Raw genomic sequence first — 19,225 nt, 5'->3', positions numbered from 1 at the left:
GTCAACTTAACACCAACTGCAGCAGCAAGGGTAGGGTTTCCTAAATTGTAAAAAAACCACCTCACTAATATTTGGGCAATGGATAGAACTTCAAAGTAATTTCTCACTCCCCAAAATCTGGTTTTATTCATACTCAGTTCAAAATAATGTTGTGTTCTTACGAGTAACATACAGGGCCTTTATACAACAGGGCTTACTATTTCTCTACTCTCCAGGTGAAGTAAATATGCAGTGGACTGAAAACTACCACCCAAACTGGTCTGAAGAGGAGTTCCAGGAGCTCTTTAATACCAAGTTATGGTCATAATGAAGCATCAGTTTATGGGTTTAACTTGCCAACTGTCTACAGGGATCTAGGCTCACCCTGAGATGTACCCTTGCTCTAGTATTTCCAATAAATGTTAGACACGATGGAGCTAACACAGAGTCCTCTGTCCCTGCCTGGACAGTACTGACAACTGAACCTTGTAAAAAGATTCATTTGGCATGACCAAGAATAGATGTGCTGAACTGAAGCACAAGCAAAGGCGCTATTGGTCTTACACGATGGTACTTTTATACGCAGGCTTCCTTGCAAAATATTGTCATCCTTCTGCCCCTCCCTCCTACCTCCCACCTGCCCCCCAAGGTAATTTTCAGACTTAAAGGGATTTTCATAATTGATGTTATAATAGGAGGCAATCTTATAATAGCCTAGTATAATTCATTTATTTCACTGGGCCAAAGTTCATGGTCCTATCTGCCTACTTAATACAGTCTCTTGAAAAGAGAGAGGGAGAGAGAGGGGAAGAAACTTACACCAGATTGAAGTTCTACTTGTATAAGTGCATCTATCCAATAATGGAATGAAATGACTATTAATGAATTATGACAGACTATAAATGGTCATCGAGCAGCTCTATAGTCTGGAGGTTAGGACACTCACAGGATGTGAGAGACCCAAGTTCAAGTCACTGCTTCAATGTCTAATTTTTTACACATAGTGGAACAGCTTCAATGGGAGAGAATTAAATAGTCCTGTCTCAAAATATCTCATAGCCCAGTAACTAGAGCACTCTCCTGAAAGGTGGGCAACTTAAGTTCAAATCCCTTCTCCACAGGGGGGGGGGGGGGGGAGGAGGAAATTGAACCTGGGTTTCCTGCATACCAGAGGAGTGTCCTAACCACTAGCCTAAAGTTAGGAGGCTACCATCACCTCATTTTGTGAATAGCATTTAAGTCTCAAAAAGTTTTTTCAGGACAAAAACAACTGGTCAAATTTATGTCAAACTCACTAATAGTTTAAGGTTGACTGAAACGACATTTTTGGATGAATGAACTATTAGTCTGAACAGCTTCACCCAGTTCTACTAAATACTTGTTGCGGTAGGAAGAAGAGATGAATAAAATAGCTAGCTACAAGTGTTTCACCGGATCTGTACTCCAGATAAGATTTCCTTTGCAGGAAAGGATTTCCTGGAACAAATTATGAGTTTCACAGGTGCTTTAAGTTACACGTGCAGAGATGCAGGCTGTTGCTGCATGGTACTTTTTCCTCATGAACCTGACCAGGATGTTTGATAACTTTCTGAATGCAGACCCTAACTGACTGCATGGCACTAGTATATCTCAGAAACATGTGGGGTTCACTGTAACAAAAACCTAACAGATGGCCATGTAAGAACCAGCAAGCAGTAGCACAAAAGCTGCCTGCTTGGGTTACTGAGTATGAGCAGCTGCTAATGTCTAGGCTGCTAATGCACGAGCACTGAAGCTGGCTCTGTCAGGCTCCACAATTTTTAGCTTCCATTATTTTAGATGCAGTTTTGTGCCTGTACTTAATTACAGGCACAATGTTTAGGTGTGATATTTAACCCACAGATGAAATCCCTCACCACCTGAACAGAGGGTTTGATCAGATAGCTTGTACTTAAATAGGTGCAGGCATGAACAGAAATCATGCCCACAAATTATGCATGCAAAACTGTACTGGCAATACTAGAAGCCTTTTTGAAGTTTAGTTTTCAGGACATATAATCTGAGAAGGGACTGGCTGCACTGCCTTAAATCAACAGGTTTGAGCAGGACTCAAGACATAGTAGCCTCATATTTGTATGTCTGTTTATCCAATAATATTTACTTTAAATTTTACCAACTAATCTAGCTATTTATTAATTGGATTTGAGTATTTTGACATTTTTAAACAATATTAAATACAAGTCCTCAATATTCCTTACTGTTCTCACCCTAAATTCCAAGTTGTTATTGTTACACATACATAGCTCCTCACTGAAATGGTAGTCACTAATAGTATCATACTATTAGTGCAGCCAGAGTTTTGCCTATCTCATAAACTCTAACAAACAAAGGGAGTAAAGTTGATCAAATAACACCACCTTTCTTCCTTTTTGTTACTGCCTTTCCAAAGATTGACCACAGTTGTGGTTAATTGCAGGAGTTAAACTTCCTACAAATAGTGTAGTTAAGGTTCCAGATTCCACTGTGGTTCAGCAGTATCAAAGCTATGGAAATGCATTTGGTTTATATGTGAACCACGATACTAGCTCTTTAAAGCACAAATTCCATATTGCAACTCTAAAATTATCTGATAAGAATCATCTCGCTTCCACACCTCCCTTCATGCAGAAGGATCTTAACACTGACTTTGTTATGCAACTTCCATCTCCAGATGAAAATGCTTTATGAAAGAAACTTTTAGATTCTTGAAACATTAATTAAATGTTCATGACAGGGGGGACTAAAACTTCCTCACTCAACTCTGCCAGTTTATCAGTCTTCACTTACAACTCCTGCCACTGCTCCTGTCCACGCTGCTAATTAACCTAGACTGAGATTTAGTTTTACAATTTGAACAAAATGGAAGCTATGAAACCTGAAACTTTTCCCTCTCAATTCAGGATTGAGGCTTATTTCCAGATGTTAAAGACCTCCAGTCTACTGCCCGGGAATATGAAATAACTAGTGGAAAGAGACCCAAACAAGACACAGGAAGTACATAAAAAGGGAGCTCTGTGGTGACTTGTGGAAGGAAAGTACTGCTAACAGAAATGGAAACACCTGACGAAGAAATTAGGTATTGCTTTGGACCAGCGGGTTACACATTTTTGTACCTGTTAAGCAGCACTACAGTAGGAGTCTGAGACTTGCATCTGAACAGGGGTTGCTATGTTGGATGTACATTAGTCCACTAATCCTTTTTAGTAGGACCATTTTTCTTCCACAGCCTCAGACATCAACAGGCTGCTACTAGCTGGGGGAGAAATGTTTTCTTGGATCTTCACACCATATTTGTATTTCACTCGATTACACTAAGCCTATGATAGAGTGCACTCGCCTCTCCTGAGTGCCTCCAGTTGGCCAGGCACAATCCTGCACTCTTTCTTCCTGGCCCGCTGGGGACATGCCTGTGTGCCTAACACCTCAACAAGATCTGCATCTGGGAAGATAATGATTCTGTTCCACGCTTCTGGCCCCAGCCACCAAGTAAGTGATCTGCTCAGGCCCGGCAGCGCCCTTTACTTGAGCAGGCTGGGCTCTGATTGGCTGCTTCCATGCAGCCTTTCTAGGCAGCCTGGAGGACGCACCTTCACTGCTTCTTTTCTGGGGCAGCACATGGTAGGAACACAGTGCCTCCAGCAAGGGGCTTCAGGAAGTCTGGTACACCCTTTCACAAGGCCATTAATGCAAAGGTTAGGAAATGCAGAGCTGTTAACTTTCTTTACTTCAACAAGGTACCAACACTGATGTAACAGTTCATCCCACAAGCTAGCTGAAAATAATTGGATACTAAGTAACTGTACAGAGGTTTACAACCCTCCCTCTATAAACAATCTTGGAGCATCTGAAGCAATTCCTTTCCTCTCAACTGCTAGTTCTACAGCAAGCAGAACTTTGGAGCAATATCTCTAACAGGAGAATGAACGAATGCTGAAGCCAGTGGGTTCTTCAGCAGCTAGGAAGGATGGTTGGAGACAGAAGAGGTCTGAAGTAGTACGACAGCAGACACGACCTTGTCTGCAGATAACCTCCACCCTCTTCCCCCTTGTTGAGGCAGGGAGGGCTTTCAGGGAGCAGGGAAAAGTGTCTGAAAATAGAGTCAGCATCGTCAAAGAGCTGATTAAGGAAAGAGCAAAATAACAGAAAACTAGACAAAGTGGCACAGAAAGATACTCTCAATCCCACCCACCCCAACCTCCTCAGAACAAAGCAGGAGCTCTTGCTTAGCTTTGATTTTGCCATCAAGGGAAGAACCTAGCTTCAGATAGGGATACCCCAACTCTCCCCTCCCATATTTGTCATTCTTTGGGATGTTGGGGGGGGCAGCAATGTGATCTGCCTTATATAGTTCTTTAAAAAGCTGAAAGAAGTGTTGACACCTTTTTTTACTGGCAATTCTCCTGTCTAGTACTGAGGAGAGAGATCCTGGAAGTCCTGCATGCAGGGCTCTCTCTAAATAAGGGAAAATGCTTATTTCAGACATCACCACACTTGCTCCCTGTTTGTATACCACCTCACAGTGGGGAATTTTGCTCTGAAGAGAGGTGTTGCTTTCAGAACATGGAATAATCTTGCTGTGTTTAGTTTCTGGAAAAGCATATGCAGCTGGCATGTTAAGGCTGCTTTTGCTTCCTGTACATTCAGAAATTGACTGAGGTAGATGGAATGGACTAAGAGGGAGGATCCCAGAATTAACTGCCAGTGCAGGGCTACTCAACACCTGGGGGCCACAAACACTTTGTCCTTCTCACATTGCTAAGTGGGACAGAGATCTTGTATGGACAGTATGGAAAGAGTTAAGAATCACTGACTTAGGGGGTTTCCAACGAGTCTCATTATACTAGGGACTCCTCTCTGCACACCAGACACTAAAACCCCCAGATTGCATCACCTCATGTCAAGTGCAGTGCATATGGGAAGGGGCGTTACCCCCCCTCACCTTGTTGCTTATCTTCACAGCCCTGTTGACATTAGAAACTACTCTGCATACTAATACTTTTGATGTTCACACTTGTCACTCCCTATAGAGCATGAGCCAGCACCCGCTGTCGCATGGCTGGAGTCCAGGGCCGGAGCCCAAAGTCCCACGACCAGAGCCTGCCGCCCACCACTTCAGGGGTGAAGACTGAAGCCCAAGCCTCATCACCTCCGGGAAGGTGGGGAACTCACTGGCTGCCTGCTCCTCCAGCTTTTGTGGCTTGGGGAGGGGGGAGAGGGGAGACAGCTCAATCCCTTCTGGTGGCCCTCTGAGGCACTGCTTTGCCTGCCCCGCCCACCCATCACTGTCTGGGACGCTGTGGCCACAAGAAAAGCCCCTGGTGGCCGCATTTGAGAAAACTCTGCTTTAAAGTGCCTTTTATAGTTGTGAAGCCTCAGACTTCCCCACATGGCATTCAAGCCATATCCAGTGTCACATAAAAAGGCATTAAACAAGGAAATGAGGGATCACACTATTATACAGTATATGGTAACTGGGTTACTTTGCATGGGTTGATAAAGTCTTCCCACGGAATATGAAGCTTTCCTCTGATGATTTTACACCCAAACACTATTCCTGGTTTCTGATAAGCCCGATTGCCCTAGCCCCTCTGTTTAGGAAGAGGTTTTTCCCCTTCAGTGTGGTAACTAAAGATAAAGTACTGCTAGTACACAACAAATATGGGTGCCATCTCTGGCATTATTTTTGTATAATTCAAGTACTGTCATTCTTTACCAGAACGACACACTTACTAAGCAAGATTATAAAGCTACAAAGCATATCTATGTCCCCCATAAGCCAGGATAAAAACCTCCACTGCAATAGTCTTGATAAGACTAGTAGCATGTTCTACCAAGACAACTTTCAGATAAAGTAGGCTTTTGTTTAACAGTCAGAGCTGTAACTGTAAGGTCAATTCTCAGTATGTGAAAACATTAATTATGCTAAATTTGGAGCTTCAGGACAAAAATTGACTCTCTCAATGTGGGAAACTAATGCTGTCTACAACAGTGGCACGTCAAAATAAAGCCAGTACAGATGCATGCTAGTTGCAATTTCATTCAAGTTACAGCAGAAAAAAAATAATGAGGAGAATATTTGACAACACTCAAGGTATTATAATTCAGTTTGCAGTGCCCCGATTAGGAAAAATAGCGTTACAACTAATAGATGTGCAAAATGATACTGACACAAAGAATTACTTCGAGCTTTTGATTCCCAGGGCATGTTTCAGAGACCTTTGCAACGTTCTCTGGCCACTCAATAGCCACTCCTAGAATATCTGCTCTCATGTACCAATTTAACGGGGAACATGCCCTTGAGCAAAGAATACACTAGAACTGTCTTGTCTGGACGGCAAGGGAAGGAGTCAATGAGTAAGCAACACCTTTTTGTTATGCTTCTTCTAAGTATACTCAAATATTTCCTCTCCTTAATAATGGCAAAAACAAATCTGCACTTTGGCTGTTTAGAACACACGCAAGATAGAGCAATCATAGGTTAAGTATTTTACTGAACATCTTAATATCTAATGCCTTGCATCTATTATGAGTAAACGTCGGATGAACATGTGTCATGAGACCACACTGTAGTGGGATGTCCCTCACAAAAAACACTATCCTATATTTTTTACGCAACTATCCTTTCTTTCCTTCAAACATAGCTGATCAATCTAGGAATAAAGCATTAGAGGTCACCTTACCACCACGAAGCTGCAAAATTACACACCTACTTGATGAATCTGAAGTACACATTAAAAAGAAAAATAAATTTGCATGAAGTTTAGCAGCTTCATATTCCCCTTGATTGATTATATGAAGCAGCAGGATTGCCTCAGGTTGAACAGACTGTAAAAAGCCAGACACTTGTATATTTGTATTGTCATAGCCACTACAGATTAGGAAGGACCTCATTGTGCAAGGCACTGTACAAAGTTAGCCACTGCACTAAGGAGCTTACATTAATTGCTACTAATTTTTAACTTGAGCAAAAATAAAAATAAAGCTTATTCCTCTATTCACTCCCTCTCTATATACTTTTTTCTCATTTTTTGTTCCATTCTTCTACTCATGCAAGATGAGAAGTTAGGCATTCAGATACTATGGTGATGGTCAGAGCATCAGAACCTTAAACTACTCACTTCCAACAACCCTAAACAAAGCAGCAGCAAGCACCACCACCCCCTTTTCTAGTGATCCTCTTACTAGGACCAACATCATCAAGCAGAAAGGAAATTTGCCAATGCTAAATTAAAAATTGTTTCCTTCTGGTTGTAAACTATGCAGTACGTACCAGAAAAGACCTTTGAACCAATAATAAAGGTATAACAAGGAAGCAAATCCTACTGTTTCTTGCAACAGAAACTCTTTCCTTTATGGGACATTAAGAAGGATAGTGCAAAAAACTTTTTAGATACACACACACACACACACATCCAGTAATACCTCAATAAGACAATGTTAAAGCTGAAAAATCAAGACTAAGATGAATCCCCTTATGTAATAAACCACTGATACTATTCTTACTAAGAGAAACTGTAATTCGGGTTGCTGAAAATATTTTGCACTTGCATTCTAAAAGATTTTAGAGAGATTTACAACATAAAGCCTTGGAACACTCGTGTGAAGAGTATAAAAGACCCATTTTACAGATGTGAAAATGGAGGCAGAGAGCAAGGCCCACATTTTCAAAAAATGTTAGCTAATTTTGGATATCCAAACCAAGACCCAAAGTATCTACTATTCCAACTGAAATTAATGGAAAGTGTGGGTGCATAGCATCTCTCTGAAGATCCGGCCCTAGAAGTGCCTCAAGTTGGGCACCCAGAAATTGAGACAATCAAAGCTAGTAAACACTTAAATGTATGGGCCTAAGTGACTTATACTTTGTCGTATAACAAATCAGATTAAATCTTGAAAAGACACCTGAAGGTGCCCTGAGAGAGTCCCCACCTCAGTCACTAGAGAGTTTCATAGGCCCTTGTAAATTATGAATGGTGAATACCTGTAGCTGTAAATTAGTACTATGCTAACAAAAATAAATAAATAAATAAAAATTAACAAAATCCACCATCGCTCACCTACACAAAAAGACTGATTCTCCAAGCTTGCTTGCCAAATGGTCCTGGTTTGAATCTGGCCCACAATGGTTTTAAACAGAGTTGTTACCAGGGTGGATAAAAATCAAGGATTTAAAAACAAAACAAATCAAAACAAAATAAAAACAAAAAACAAAACAAAACCACACCAAAAAATTGGATGTTTTTTTATTTAAATTGGCTTTTTTTTGATAAAATGATTGAGGAAAAAAACGTTTTAATTAAGATACATTATAACTCAAAGATCTCTCATCCTGGAATAGTGATTATAAATTATAATTCTATAGTATAGACAATATATTCATGTAATGTTTAAGAAAAATTTTGTAAATGAGTTACAGTAGTTCATGGATTAGGGACCCAATCTTACAGGGTTCCAGGGGCTTCTGTATAGATTATTTAGATTGATCTTTCTTATCTACCCAATGGGGCTGAGTGCTCAGTCTAGAAGATACCATCAGAGATGCTTAGTTTTGCATGTCTCAAACTGTGGATTTGTGTCTTCAGAGATAACATGCTAGTTAACAGCGAAAATGTTTTAAAAGAAAAGACAGAAAGAGGTGAGAAATAACAGACCTCAATCCTATTGTCCCTCTGCAAATTTGTGTACACAGAGTCAATCCCTTACCTCTCTCTAAAGTGCAAAGTTTCAAAAAGTTCAATGAATAGAAGATTGTTGGGGGCGGAATAGATCTGGACAAGCAGAAGAAGTCTGGAGATAAATGTGAGAAGGGAGGGACAGCCAGTAGAAACAAAAGTGAAACTGTTTGAGCAGCATATTCCAGAAGTCTTGAGATCTTTCTGAGTGTAGCCTTCACCGATTTGAGATCTACCATACCATTCTCTCACTAGAAGGGAAAACCTATAATGGCAGCAGGCCATAAAAGAGACCCAGTTTGGGAATATTTTAATGAAGTTAATCTACCTGTGAAGAATATGTATATGAATAAGAATATGTGTTAAGATTATAACAACCAACAAGAAAGCACTTTTATGTAGAAATTCATGATTAAACTGAGTCTTCCTGACTAGTGATTTAAATCAAATCCACCCTGGTTGTTACCATCTCATGGTCTTAGCAGCATGGGTGAAGTGAGTTGGCAGTCTCAGTCTAGTTACCAACAGACAGGTGCACCAACACCACAGCCAAAAATTGTATGGGTGTAGGGCATGATCCACCCTCTCACCACAGAGATAATCCTTTCAGGTCAAAACTGAGGCCTGGTCTACACCTAAAATATAGGTTAACCTAACTACATTGCTCAGAGCCATAAAAAATTTCACACCCTGTGCCAGGTAAGTAGGTTGAACTAACCCCCACCATAGAGGCAGCTAGGTCAACTAAAGATTCTTCCGTTGACCTAGCAATAGCCTCTTGAGGGCATAGATTTACTTCAGCGACAGAAAAACCCCTTTCATTGCATAAATACTTACTACAGCAATAACAGCATGGCTGTACCACCGCAGCTACGCCACCACAGCGCTTTCAGTAATCTGAGATGTGTCTGAGGAGGCACGCAGTGCTGCCATCTCAGTTATAACAGTTCTGGGGAAGACTTCAGTCTCCAAGACTGTTTGGCAACTTCCATAATTAATTCCTGCTTACTCACCTTTTACTTTAAGGAATTTCAAAGTTGTTTTTACCACCACCACACCACATGTTTCAGACTGCAGGACTCAGAAATGACAGCTTTCTAGTACATGAACTAAACATAGATTATTAGGGTTAGAAGGGACCTCAGGAGATCATCTAGTCCAACCCCCTACTCAAAGCAGGACCAGTCCCCAAATTACTCCCTCCAGGATTGAACTCACATCCTTGGTTTAGCAGGCCAATGCTCGAACCACTGAGCTATGCCTCTAAGGTAAGGAATTGTCTGCAGCACAGGGAAATTGACCAGCATAGCTATTCATGCTATAGCTATGCCTAAGGTGATCAGACAGCAAGTATGAAAAATTGGGACAGAGGGTGGGGGGTAATAGGTGCCTATATAAGAAAACAGCCTCAAATATCAGGACTATCCCTATAAAATTGGGACATCTGGTCACTCTACCTATGCCAGTCATTTTCCCCTTGTAGACAAGACCTAGGTAGTGTGGGATGTATAGGCTAGGATATGAAGAGGCTCAAATTATTGGAAGTTTGCACAAACTTCCAACTGTGTAATGTAAAGACCTGAGGAATGTTATACTTTTGAGCATACTGCTTCCGGTTCTAAGAGGGAAAATATGCCTCTGAAGAGGTGAGGGGGCTTATATGTTCACTTCTCTCACAAGCCCTCCAGCCCATTACATTCTTGGGGACAAGAGGCTGCAAGAGGTTAAGTATTTAATCTGCCTTTCTTTGACTTACTACATTTCACTAAACATTTCTAAAGCGTCCATTAGCACAGTACTTCGGAACAATCAACCTCCAGCCCTGCCTCATCTTTCCCAAGTTTCCCCTGAGGGGGTTTAAAACCTTAGGAGCCAAACTCCTCCACCATGAGGTCTCTAACTCCTCCTAAGACCTTCAAGGGGCTGAATGTCTGTCCCTGACTCAACCAGACAGATATGCAAAGTGAAATTAACCCACAGGGTTGAAAAGGGTGGATCACTTCATGCTTTGCACCTACAAGCCAATGCAGATGTGACAAATGGAGCCTCTCACCAGAAATAGCACCCTGTGTGAAAGGCCCAGTGCCTTTTTTACACCAGCAAATGGATTCTCAAACAATCATCATCTACTAGGCCCCTCAACCCCCTTTTGTTGCTTCAGTTAAAGACAAAATTATTAGGGAAACATTTTCAAGCTTTAATATAGTGGTAATAACAATGGATTTTTTTTAAAAGAAAGCTATATTTTAACAAAAGCTATATTTTATATTTTAAGATTTATTTCTTTTAATTTAAACTCAAAAAGCATATGAGTGTCCCCTGGAGGTTAGCAGTTCTGCAGAAGCATGCTCAACCCTGGGTACAGTGAAGAGAAAGAACATGCCTTTTGTTGCTCGATCAGAAAGTGGGGGTCAAACAAGGCAAGGCACTGACTAGCTCTAAAGTGAACCACATCCAGTCCTCTTTGGAAAGTAACCTGGTGGCAAAGATAAAAGGTTCTTGAGGGTGGAAGAGCAAAAGGTCTGACTCTTAAATCCAGAGTCCTACCCTGGAAGAATATTTTAAATACTTAACTGAGTATATTCCTTTAAAAAATATTCAAGATTAGATGCACCTGCTTCATTAAGTATTTCTTCATGTGAACAGTCAAGCAGAGAAATATTAAGATGGTGATTGACTTGCATTCATGGCTTCCATGGACAAAGTTTTTTTGGGTTTTTGTTTGTTTTTTAATAAGAAAAAGTTACCAGTTAGTTTACTTCCAGTTCCTTTTTCTGACTTGCCCATCTTTTAGGCGTTTCTTCCATTTTCTGCTATTCCTCATCTCACTGTCAACCATGTGTATCCTATTTGGCCTTTTTCTTTACCTAGCATCTACAATTAAGATTAAGCAATTACCCATTTTGTTCCAAACACACTTTTTGAGGGTGGGAAGAGATGTGTTCTTAACTACAAGAAGGGGAAAGAAGGGGTATGCACTGAGTTTGGAAATGTAAATCCTCCCGCTCCTCCTGAAGCATGCTGAACCAGACTCCCTAGAGTTCACGTCATCAAAAGGCCACAGGAGTCCTCTCAAAATATTCTTAAGAGGATTTAGCCCCTTTTAAAAGGGACTTATGTGGGTGGTGTCTCCATTTAAACATTTTCTATGGCTAAAAAAAAAAAAATGGCCCTCTATTTAAGGGCTTCTCATTCCAATGAAACGGCACTATGAATTTTTGCACTATTTTCACTGGAAATATTTTGAGCATCTGTCTCTAAGGATAGTTCAGTTCTCCAGTACCGTTATTTATAAGTAGAAGTGACTTTCTAATAAAGAAAGTAATAAGAAGATGGCCTTAGACAGAATGTTAGCTGTAAGATGGATGCACTATCATATGTTGAAGAATTACTTCCCCTGCACCCCTTCCACCTGCCATAATCTCCCCTATTAATGTAGGAGCCTTAGTTAACAGCTTCTTCTGAAGGTTTAAATCTTTACAAACTATGGAATTAAGCCACCATAAGGGTTAATTTGTGTCCTCTGACAGTCCACAGGAGTTGTGCAAATCCAGGCCTTAGGCCTGATTTTCAAGTGCTGAGCAGTCACAGCTTCCATTGAATCTATTTGCATAATAGGTGCTCAGCATCTCCAAAAGCCAGGCCCCACTACAATAGAGTGGTGCTGTAGACACTGGTATAGCTTAGATACTGCACATCCCCAATTACTCTATAACCCAGGGCACAGGTAATGGAAAGTCCATGCAGCAAGGGCTGGGTTTAAGAGAACCACCAGGCACAACCAACTGTGCTATTTGTTGAGGGTCGTGAGTACATTGTTAACTCTTCAGGGAAACTTTATAAATGGGACTATAAGAACTCTGTAGAACACTGGATCTCAAAATTTAGCAACCTGAGTACCCCCATTTTGAATTAAAATTTTTCACCGCCTCTCCAAGCTCCTGACTCCATCCCACCTCTTTCTGCCCCCTCCCCAGAAAGCACCATGTCACCCCTCCTCCCTCTCCATCCCAGCACCTCCTGCAAGTTGTTGAACAGTTGTTCCCACACATGCATGAGGTGCTGGGAGGGAGGGAGGGGAAGAAATTGATCAGTGGGGCCCGTGGATCTGTTTGAGAAATGCTGCTCTAGACTGAAGTTTGAATACTTTTAATACTAATCAAGTATGAGGTTAATACTGGCCATGACATTATGCCCCTTTCTCCCAACAACTTAGAAAGTCCCACAGAATTGTTCCTTTGTGATCATCTTTGTAGATATGCCTGTGAGTGAATTCATTTAACAAAGTCATGCTGGAAAACAAAAGCACTGGACTGGATATCCTGTTTCTAGTGCAATCTGTACCATACCACATGCTTAACTAGTGGGGGGTTAAAAATTACAGTAAGATTTAAAAATATGACAGCAGAAAAATAACTTTCATTATGATCTTTTGATGAAACTATACTGCACCTTCCTGAAACCTCCATCGCCATGTCAGCAATGAACACCTGCAACAATTGTATAAAAAGGAAGCTTATGTCCTCATTGTGGTTTGACAGTAGCAATGAAGACAGTGACCTGAACAGCTTATTAATTAAAAAACTGCTACATTTTGACCAACATTTAAGAAGGTTCCTAGGTCATTTCACAGTGCAAAGTATGAATATCTAGATGTTAATGGCATTAAAACCCACATTTTCCTTTAGTTTTTATTGCAAATCTCATTAAAATAAATCTAGACCACCCTCTCTGGAAATTCTAGATTCTCCACAATGTCAGCCAGTACTCAGCACATGCTCACTTACCTAAGGAATGTGTTTCTTTTAATTATAACAGTAGTCTGTACTTTTAAAATTCATAAATTTAACATAGGCTGACAACTAAATCTAATGGAAAACTCTTAAAAATATGGGCAAGCAAGATATGATCTGGGGGATGGAGTTTGTGCATGGATAGTGCACGTTAGTTGAAAACACCAGTATTTCATGCCTCGAGAGCTAGGCTCAACTGTTATTTTAGCCAGAGCAATTTAGCTTCATGGTCCCCCAGGGGTACGGGGCAATTGCCCTGCTTGCAATGCATTTTTTATCTAAAATATTAACTATTCTAGAGTAACACAGGGCACTGGGGTTATGTTGTAGTAATTTTTGTTGTCAGGAGGGGAATCACAGTGCAATGAAGTTTGAGAACTTCCGTTTCAGACCATGTGAAGAAAGTGAGTTTGATAATCTCATCCTAGAGACCCTAGTGGACATTTGCCCACATCACACAATGCCAGAGAAGTCTCAGCTCAAGCAAGGCCCAGCACTGGAATGCCTGCAGGGCCAGGACTATTAAAATCCCTTAGCAGAACAATGAACATTAGTTAAACTTGCACGGCCACCACACCTGCACATCCATTTTATGTCTGGGTCAAGCCAGTGCAGGACTAAAGTCCTTTATATCTATGGAAACAGAGAAGCCTGTTTTTCTCTCACTGCAGACCCTCTTTATGAGGTTACCCAGACTTCTTCATCTTGGCTCCCAAACTACACCACCCATCTTTGTTGTAACAAGCAGGTGAGGCTTGCCTCCAGGAAGAGCTTCACAAGACAGCAAGGAGGGTGCAGTGTGTTTAATCATTCCAAAACATCCAACGCTCACCTTCCCACACTTTTAGTTGACTATGCAGAGTCCTCCAGAAATCCCCCCTCCCCGCATCGCAAATGACAGCCCCAAGTACTAGAAATGCAGGGGCAAGGTCCAGCTTTCCCTCCAGAAAGGGGGTTAGCTATGAACGAGGCAAACTGCCTTTAGAGCTGGCCAGGGAAAGGGATGAAGCTGGAACTACCAAAGTAGATGAAGTGATTTAAAAATTAAATGGGCCAGGCACCCAGTGGCCTGAAGCAGGAACCTGACCGATCACTTCCAGGAGGCCAGCAGGAGGCAGGCAGAGGGCTGGGAGATCAGGCCCAGGCTGAGACAGCTATTGGGGGGGAGGGACTGGGGGGGATCAAAGAGGGGGAGCTAAACTCAGGAAGAGGGCGGGGGGAGAGGAGAAACCTTATTCCTAACTATTCCCCTATTGTCCCGCCCCCCGCGGGTCACTGCACCTCAAGGAGTGCCAGAGCTTAAGGGCAGGCGGGGGCCGCCCTGGTATTGGGGGGGGGGGGAGATGCTTCTCCCAGGTTCCTCATTTCGGGGCGGGGGAGAAGCGAGGGTTGCTCTTGCTGCTGGCCCCTGCGTGCCCGGTCACTAACCTGCTGTAGGGGCATTTCCGAGCCCAGCAGCGCCCCGGGCAGCCTCGGAGGCCGCACGCGCGTGTGAGAGGGGGGACACGGACCGTCCCAGGCCAGCGGCAGGAGGAGGAAGCGGGTGTCCCCCTCCCCCCACTCGGATCAGCGCCCCCTCCCTCCTGCCCGGCTCCCAGTCACAGACGCGGCCTCCGCGCACGTGTGCGAAACGTCACCGGCGAGTCCGGGGGTGAAGCAGAGACAGCAGCTGGGCAGAACCCCCTGCTCCCCCAGACACGAGCAGGGCACCAGCGGAGCCTGCATCTACCAAGCCCCGGGAGCAGGGGTCGCCACAGCCGCCCCCCACTGAGGACGCCCCTAGTGAGTGGGGATGCTCCAGCGCCGCGAACTCTCTGCAGCGCCAGGCACTGGCCTCAGCTGGCTCTTTGTTGGAGCCACAAATATCAGTGGGGGTCACTGGCCCCGCCGGTCAGAGGGGAACAGGTTGCAACCGCCCCTCCTCCAGCCTTATCCTTTGCACCCGGGGCAGGGCACCACCACCCCAGCTGCAGAGAGAAGGCACCACCTGGACCGGGCCGGGGGGGAGAGAAAAGTTTATTGCAACACAGTGTTGTCCCAGACCTTCCTGCCCCACGACCCCAGCTGAAGAGGGAGCAGCGGGGTCCTGCCTGGGGGCATAACCCGAGTGTCCCCTTCGCCCTCCCCCTGGGATGGGGGGGAATTACCGGGGGACGGCCTCCGCCTCCTCCTAGTGCTGGCTGCAGCAGCGCCGTCCTGCCGGCGGGTCCGTGCGGGGTGCAGTACAGGGAGCCGCCAGCGGGCTGACTCTCCTCCGCAGTGAGGGCAAAGACACCCGGAGTCTGGGAGGAGGAGGAGGAGACACAGGACGCCGCCGCCGCGCCGCTGCGGATCTGGATGAAGGTGCCAGCGGCGAAGTGGGCTGGGAAGCTGGCGGGGGTCACCCGGGAGTCCATGGAAGGTGCGGGTGGCTGCGCTGCTAGGGCCGCCGGCTGGAGTCCCCTTCTCATCCTTCCCTCTGGGTCTGTCCCCGTAGCCGAGTCTCTACACTACCCCCCCCCCGGCCTTCCCGGCTGCTTTCCTCCTCGATGCCGAGGCCCGACTCAAAATACTGGGGGCGGCGGGTGCCGGGGGGGATCCGGCTGCAGGATGCGGGGTCCCAGGGGGGGATGAAAGCGGCGGGACAGCCAGATGCGGCGGATGAAGCGGGGCCGCTCCCGCTGTGTGGGGCCGGCTGGAAAATGGCTCCAGGAAGCGGCGGCTGCTGACAATGAATGAAGGGAAGGGAGACGGCTTACGCGCCAAGGGCCTCCCGCGAAACTCGGATTTCCCGCCCGCTTTTCAAACTAGTTTTGCATAGCTCCGCCTCCATGTACGTCCTGTACGGCTGGCCCTCCCATTGGCCCGCTGCTTCCTCACTCCCATCCAATGCCCAACCCTGTTGACACCCTGCCTGCTTCCCATTGGCCCGCTGCGGTGCGGGTTTGCCCTATTTGCATAGGATCTATTCATTGGTTGTGGAGGCGAGGTCGGGGATTCCCCTCTGAGCAGCCGGGATCCCGGTGTACCGACTGTGTGACAGTGACAGCCGGCGTCTGCGCGTTCTAGAACGTGCCCGGGAGCCAAGGAGGTTCCGTTCCCGGTGTGTTCACCTCGCGCCGGCCGACTGCGAGCGCGGAGACTCTGCCCTCGTACCCCGGCCAGGGGAGCGGCTCTGGTCTGGACGGCTTGAAGGGGGCATAAGGGCGGGGCGAAGGCTAATCTCTAGAAAGAAAAGCAGGTGAACGCCGCATTCCTTCAGCGACCGCAGGGCGCGCCTAGTAGTTGGGAGTGAGAAATCCCGCTAGACCTGTCTAAAGAATACAGCCAGGAATACATGAGTGCAAAGGACAAAGCGGACAGTGGCACCCCAAGCACACTATTCGCTACAAAGATAACTGGGTTGGAAGGGAACGGGCTCAGTGGGGTGGCGAATCTTTTATAGAGCAGTACGAAAATCCTGTGATGGAGCCATTGCTGGTAACTGTTGAGGTCTGCTGATTGAAAACGGACTAAAACGGCCTTGTTTCACACTGATTAAATGTGGCGTCTGAATTTAAACCCACCTACTCTTCAGAGGCCAACTGCCTTTCCTTCTTTGTGCAGTTAACTGTTTAACTTTTGAGGTTTAAAAGTGAGCCTTTTTAAAAGATTTTCCCCAACCCATGGTACTAAAGAAACAGTTCCCATTTTCTCCAAACTTCACACACCTATACTTATCTCCTAATGTCTCAGAAACAGGCCACGTTCTAAATTTTACACAACAACAACAAATATTCCTTTTATTTATCATGATCTAGTTTAACTAAAAAAAACTGAACTATGTCTAGCAGCTAATTCCATTATCTAAAGTTAACTACTGGTCCTCCTGCCCTGCCTCCGCCAAGGATCCTAGCTACTACATTTCCCATTCCCAAATCTGATTTTCCTCCATGCTTCCTGCTGAGTTAATCATCATACATGAAAACAACATGTTCCCTGACATGTGAATCTTTAAGAAAAGAAGTTCCATTCAAATAGACCTGGTGAAGTCTTTCAGATCAGGATCACACTCTCAGCCGACCTCAGGAAATCAGATAAATTTGTAAACTGCTAGTTTGGCTTGTCAAGTAATTTTGCCACTCTCCCTGCATCTTGTCCCCACACTTTGTCCCTGTCAATAATAGGCATACACAGTGAGCGGGGACCTTATTTATATTGCCTTATTATTTATATTACAGCAGTGCCTGAAGTCCCCAACAAAGGCCTCATTATAGGCATTGTATACACAGGAGTTTGTCTCAGCTGAAAGTCTAGGATTATGATATGATGTGATGGGCAGATTTGTTTATGTCTTTCATAGATGTTAAATCCTATCCCAGTGCATGTGTGCAATTGATTGTAGGGGAAAACATGAAGTCCCTTGTAGTGGGGCTAGCCTTGACATTAGCCTATCCCATTAGGGTATTCACAATATGAGGTGGGATAGTTCAGTGGTTTAAGCATTGGCCTACTAAACCCGGTATTGTGAGCTCAATTCCTGAGTGGGCCTTTTGGGGATCAGGTCATCTGTCTGGGGATTGGTCCCACATTGAGCAGGGGGTTGGACTAGATGATCTGAGGTCCCTTCCAATCCTGATACTCTTTGGACTGGGTTTGCAAACCAGCACTTTTTTGGAGGTAGGAGGTTGTCATCTTGTTCTGCAGAATCTCAGCTTTCACTTACAATTATGGAGAAAACCTTGAAAACATTAAAGAAACCAAAACCAATGAAGCAATGTCTGTAAAAGTCTATGCAGAGCTTGAAACAGCAACTCAGAGATGGGAATGCTGCATTCTTCTCAGTGCCCAATAATGGTTCATGATGAGTTAAAGTTCAACTTTATTTATTTCACTGTGATCACAGCATGTAGTAATGAAAGAGGCTGTCAGATCTCCACATTCTATTGTAAATGGCATCATTTTAGAGCCACAAAGAGATGGACACCACTTCCTACCCCCTCCCCCCCCCACACACACACCTACCTGACCTGAGGAGCTAAAAGGCCTGACGGGAGGTATGGAGCCCAAGGGCATTTGAATCCCTCTATAGGGAAACTAATCTCACAGAGCCCAGTAGGTAATTCAAGCCCTGGTAAGGGGGAGCACATCCCACACAGCCTAGTAAGGAACACAAGACCCCAACCAGTCCGTTTCCTCCTCTACCACAAGAGCAGGATGGGTCTGGTGATGAGTGTAAGCCAAGACAGCTTGCTCCTTGGCTTTAGCTGCTGCTTCATCTCCCTCTGCTGAAGATTTTCTGCAGGCCCAGCTACATATGGGAGCTAACTCCCTTTTATGGATACCCAGCCAGCCAGTAATTATAAAATCCTTCTTAGTTGCTGTTCTCTAATTGCTCTACCTGTAAAGGGGTAAAAATTCACACTGCTATGCCTAGGTAAAAGGGAAGTGAGTGGGCACCTGGCCAAAAGAGCCAAGGGAAAGGCTAGAACTTTTGAAAAGTTGAAAATGACTCTCCTTTTGTCTGCCTGCTGTTCTCCCAGGGAGAGGTGGACAAGGGAGCAATTATGCTGTGAGAAGCTTGGGCCAGGTATGAAACAATCATCAGTACCATACCTAGAAACTACTCATTTAAAACCCCAGATATGTAAGTAGATCAGGAAATGTCTAGGAAGATGTGATTAGGCTTATCCCTTTTATTTCATTATGGCTTGTGGATTCCACTGTGCTAACCCCAAGTGCTTTTGTTTTGCTTGTACCCTTTAAACTGGACCTCAAGAAAGCTATTCTTGGTGCTTAGTCCTT

At 44.4% G+C, this 19,225-nt stretch overlaps 1 protein-coding gene across 1 annotated transcript in view; it reads right to left on the bottom strand.

Moving 5' to 3' along the window:
* Positions 1 to 14,972, bottom strand: part of E2F3 (E2F transcription factor 3) — a 52,066-nt gene extending 37,094 nt beyond the window's left edge. The window contains exon 1 of the mRNA XM_032776985.2: positions 14,891 to 14,972. Within this exon, the coding sequence (XP_032632876.1) occupies positions 14,891 to 14,905 (15 nt within the window). The 5' untranslated portion in view covers positions 14,906 to 14,972. The remainder of the gene's footprint in view (positions 1 to 14,890) is intronic.
* Between the last annotated feature and the right edge of the window lie 4,253 nt (positions 14,973 to 19,225).

This window comes from Chelonoidis abingdonii, chromosome 2, assembly GCF_003597395.2.
Source record: "Chelonoidis abingdonii isolate Lonesome George chromosome 2, CheloAbing_2.0, whole genome shotgun sequence".
NCBI classification, from domain to species: Eukaryota; Metazoa; Chordata; order Testudines; family Testudinidae; genus Chelonoidis; species Chelonoidis abingdonii.
The sequence above is the reverse complement of the archived record's forward strand: the minus strand, read 5'-3'. Positions and strand labels throughout refer to the sequence as shown.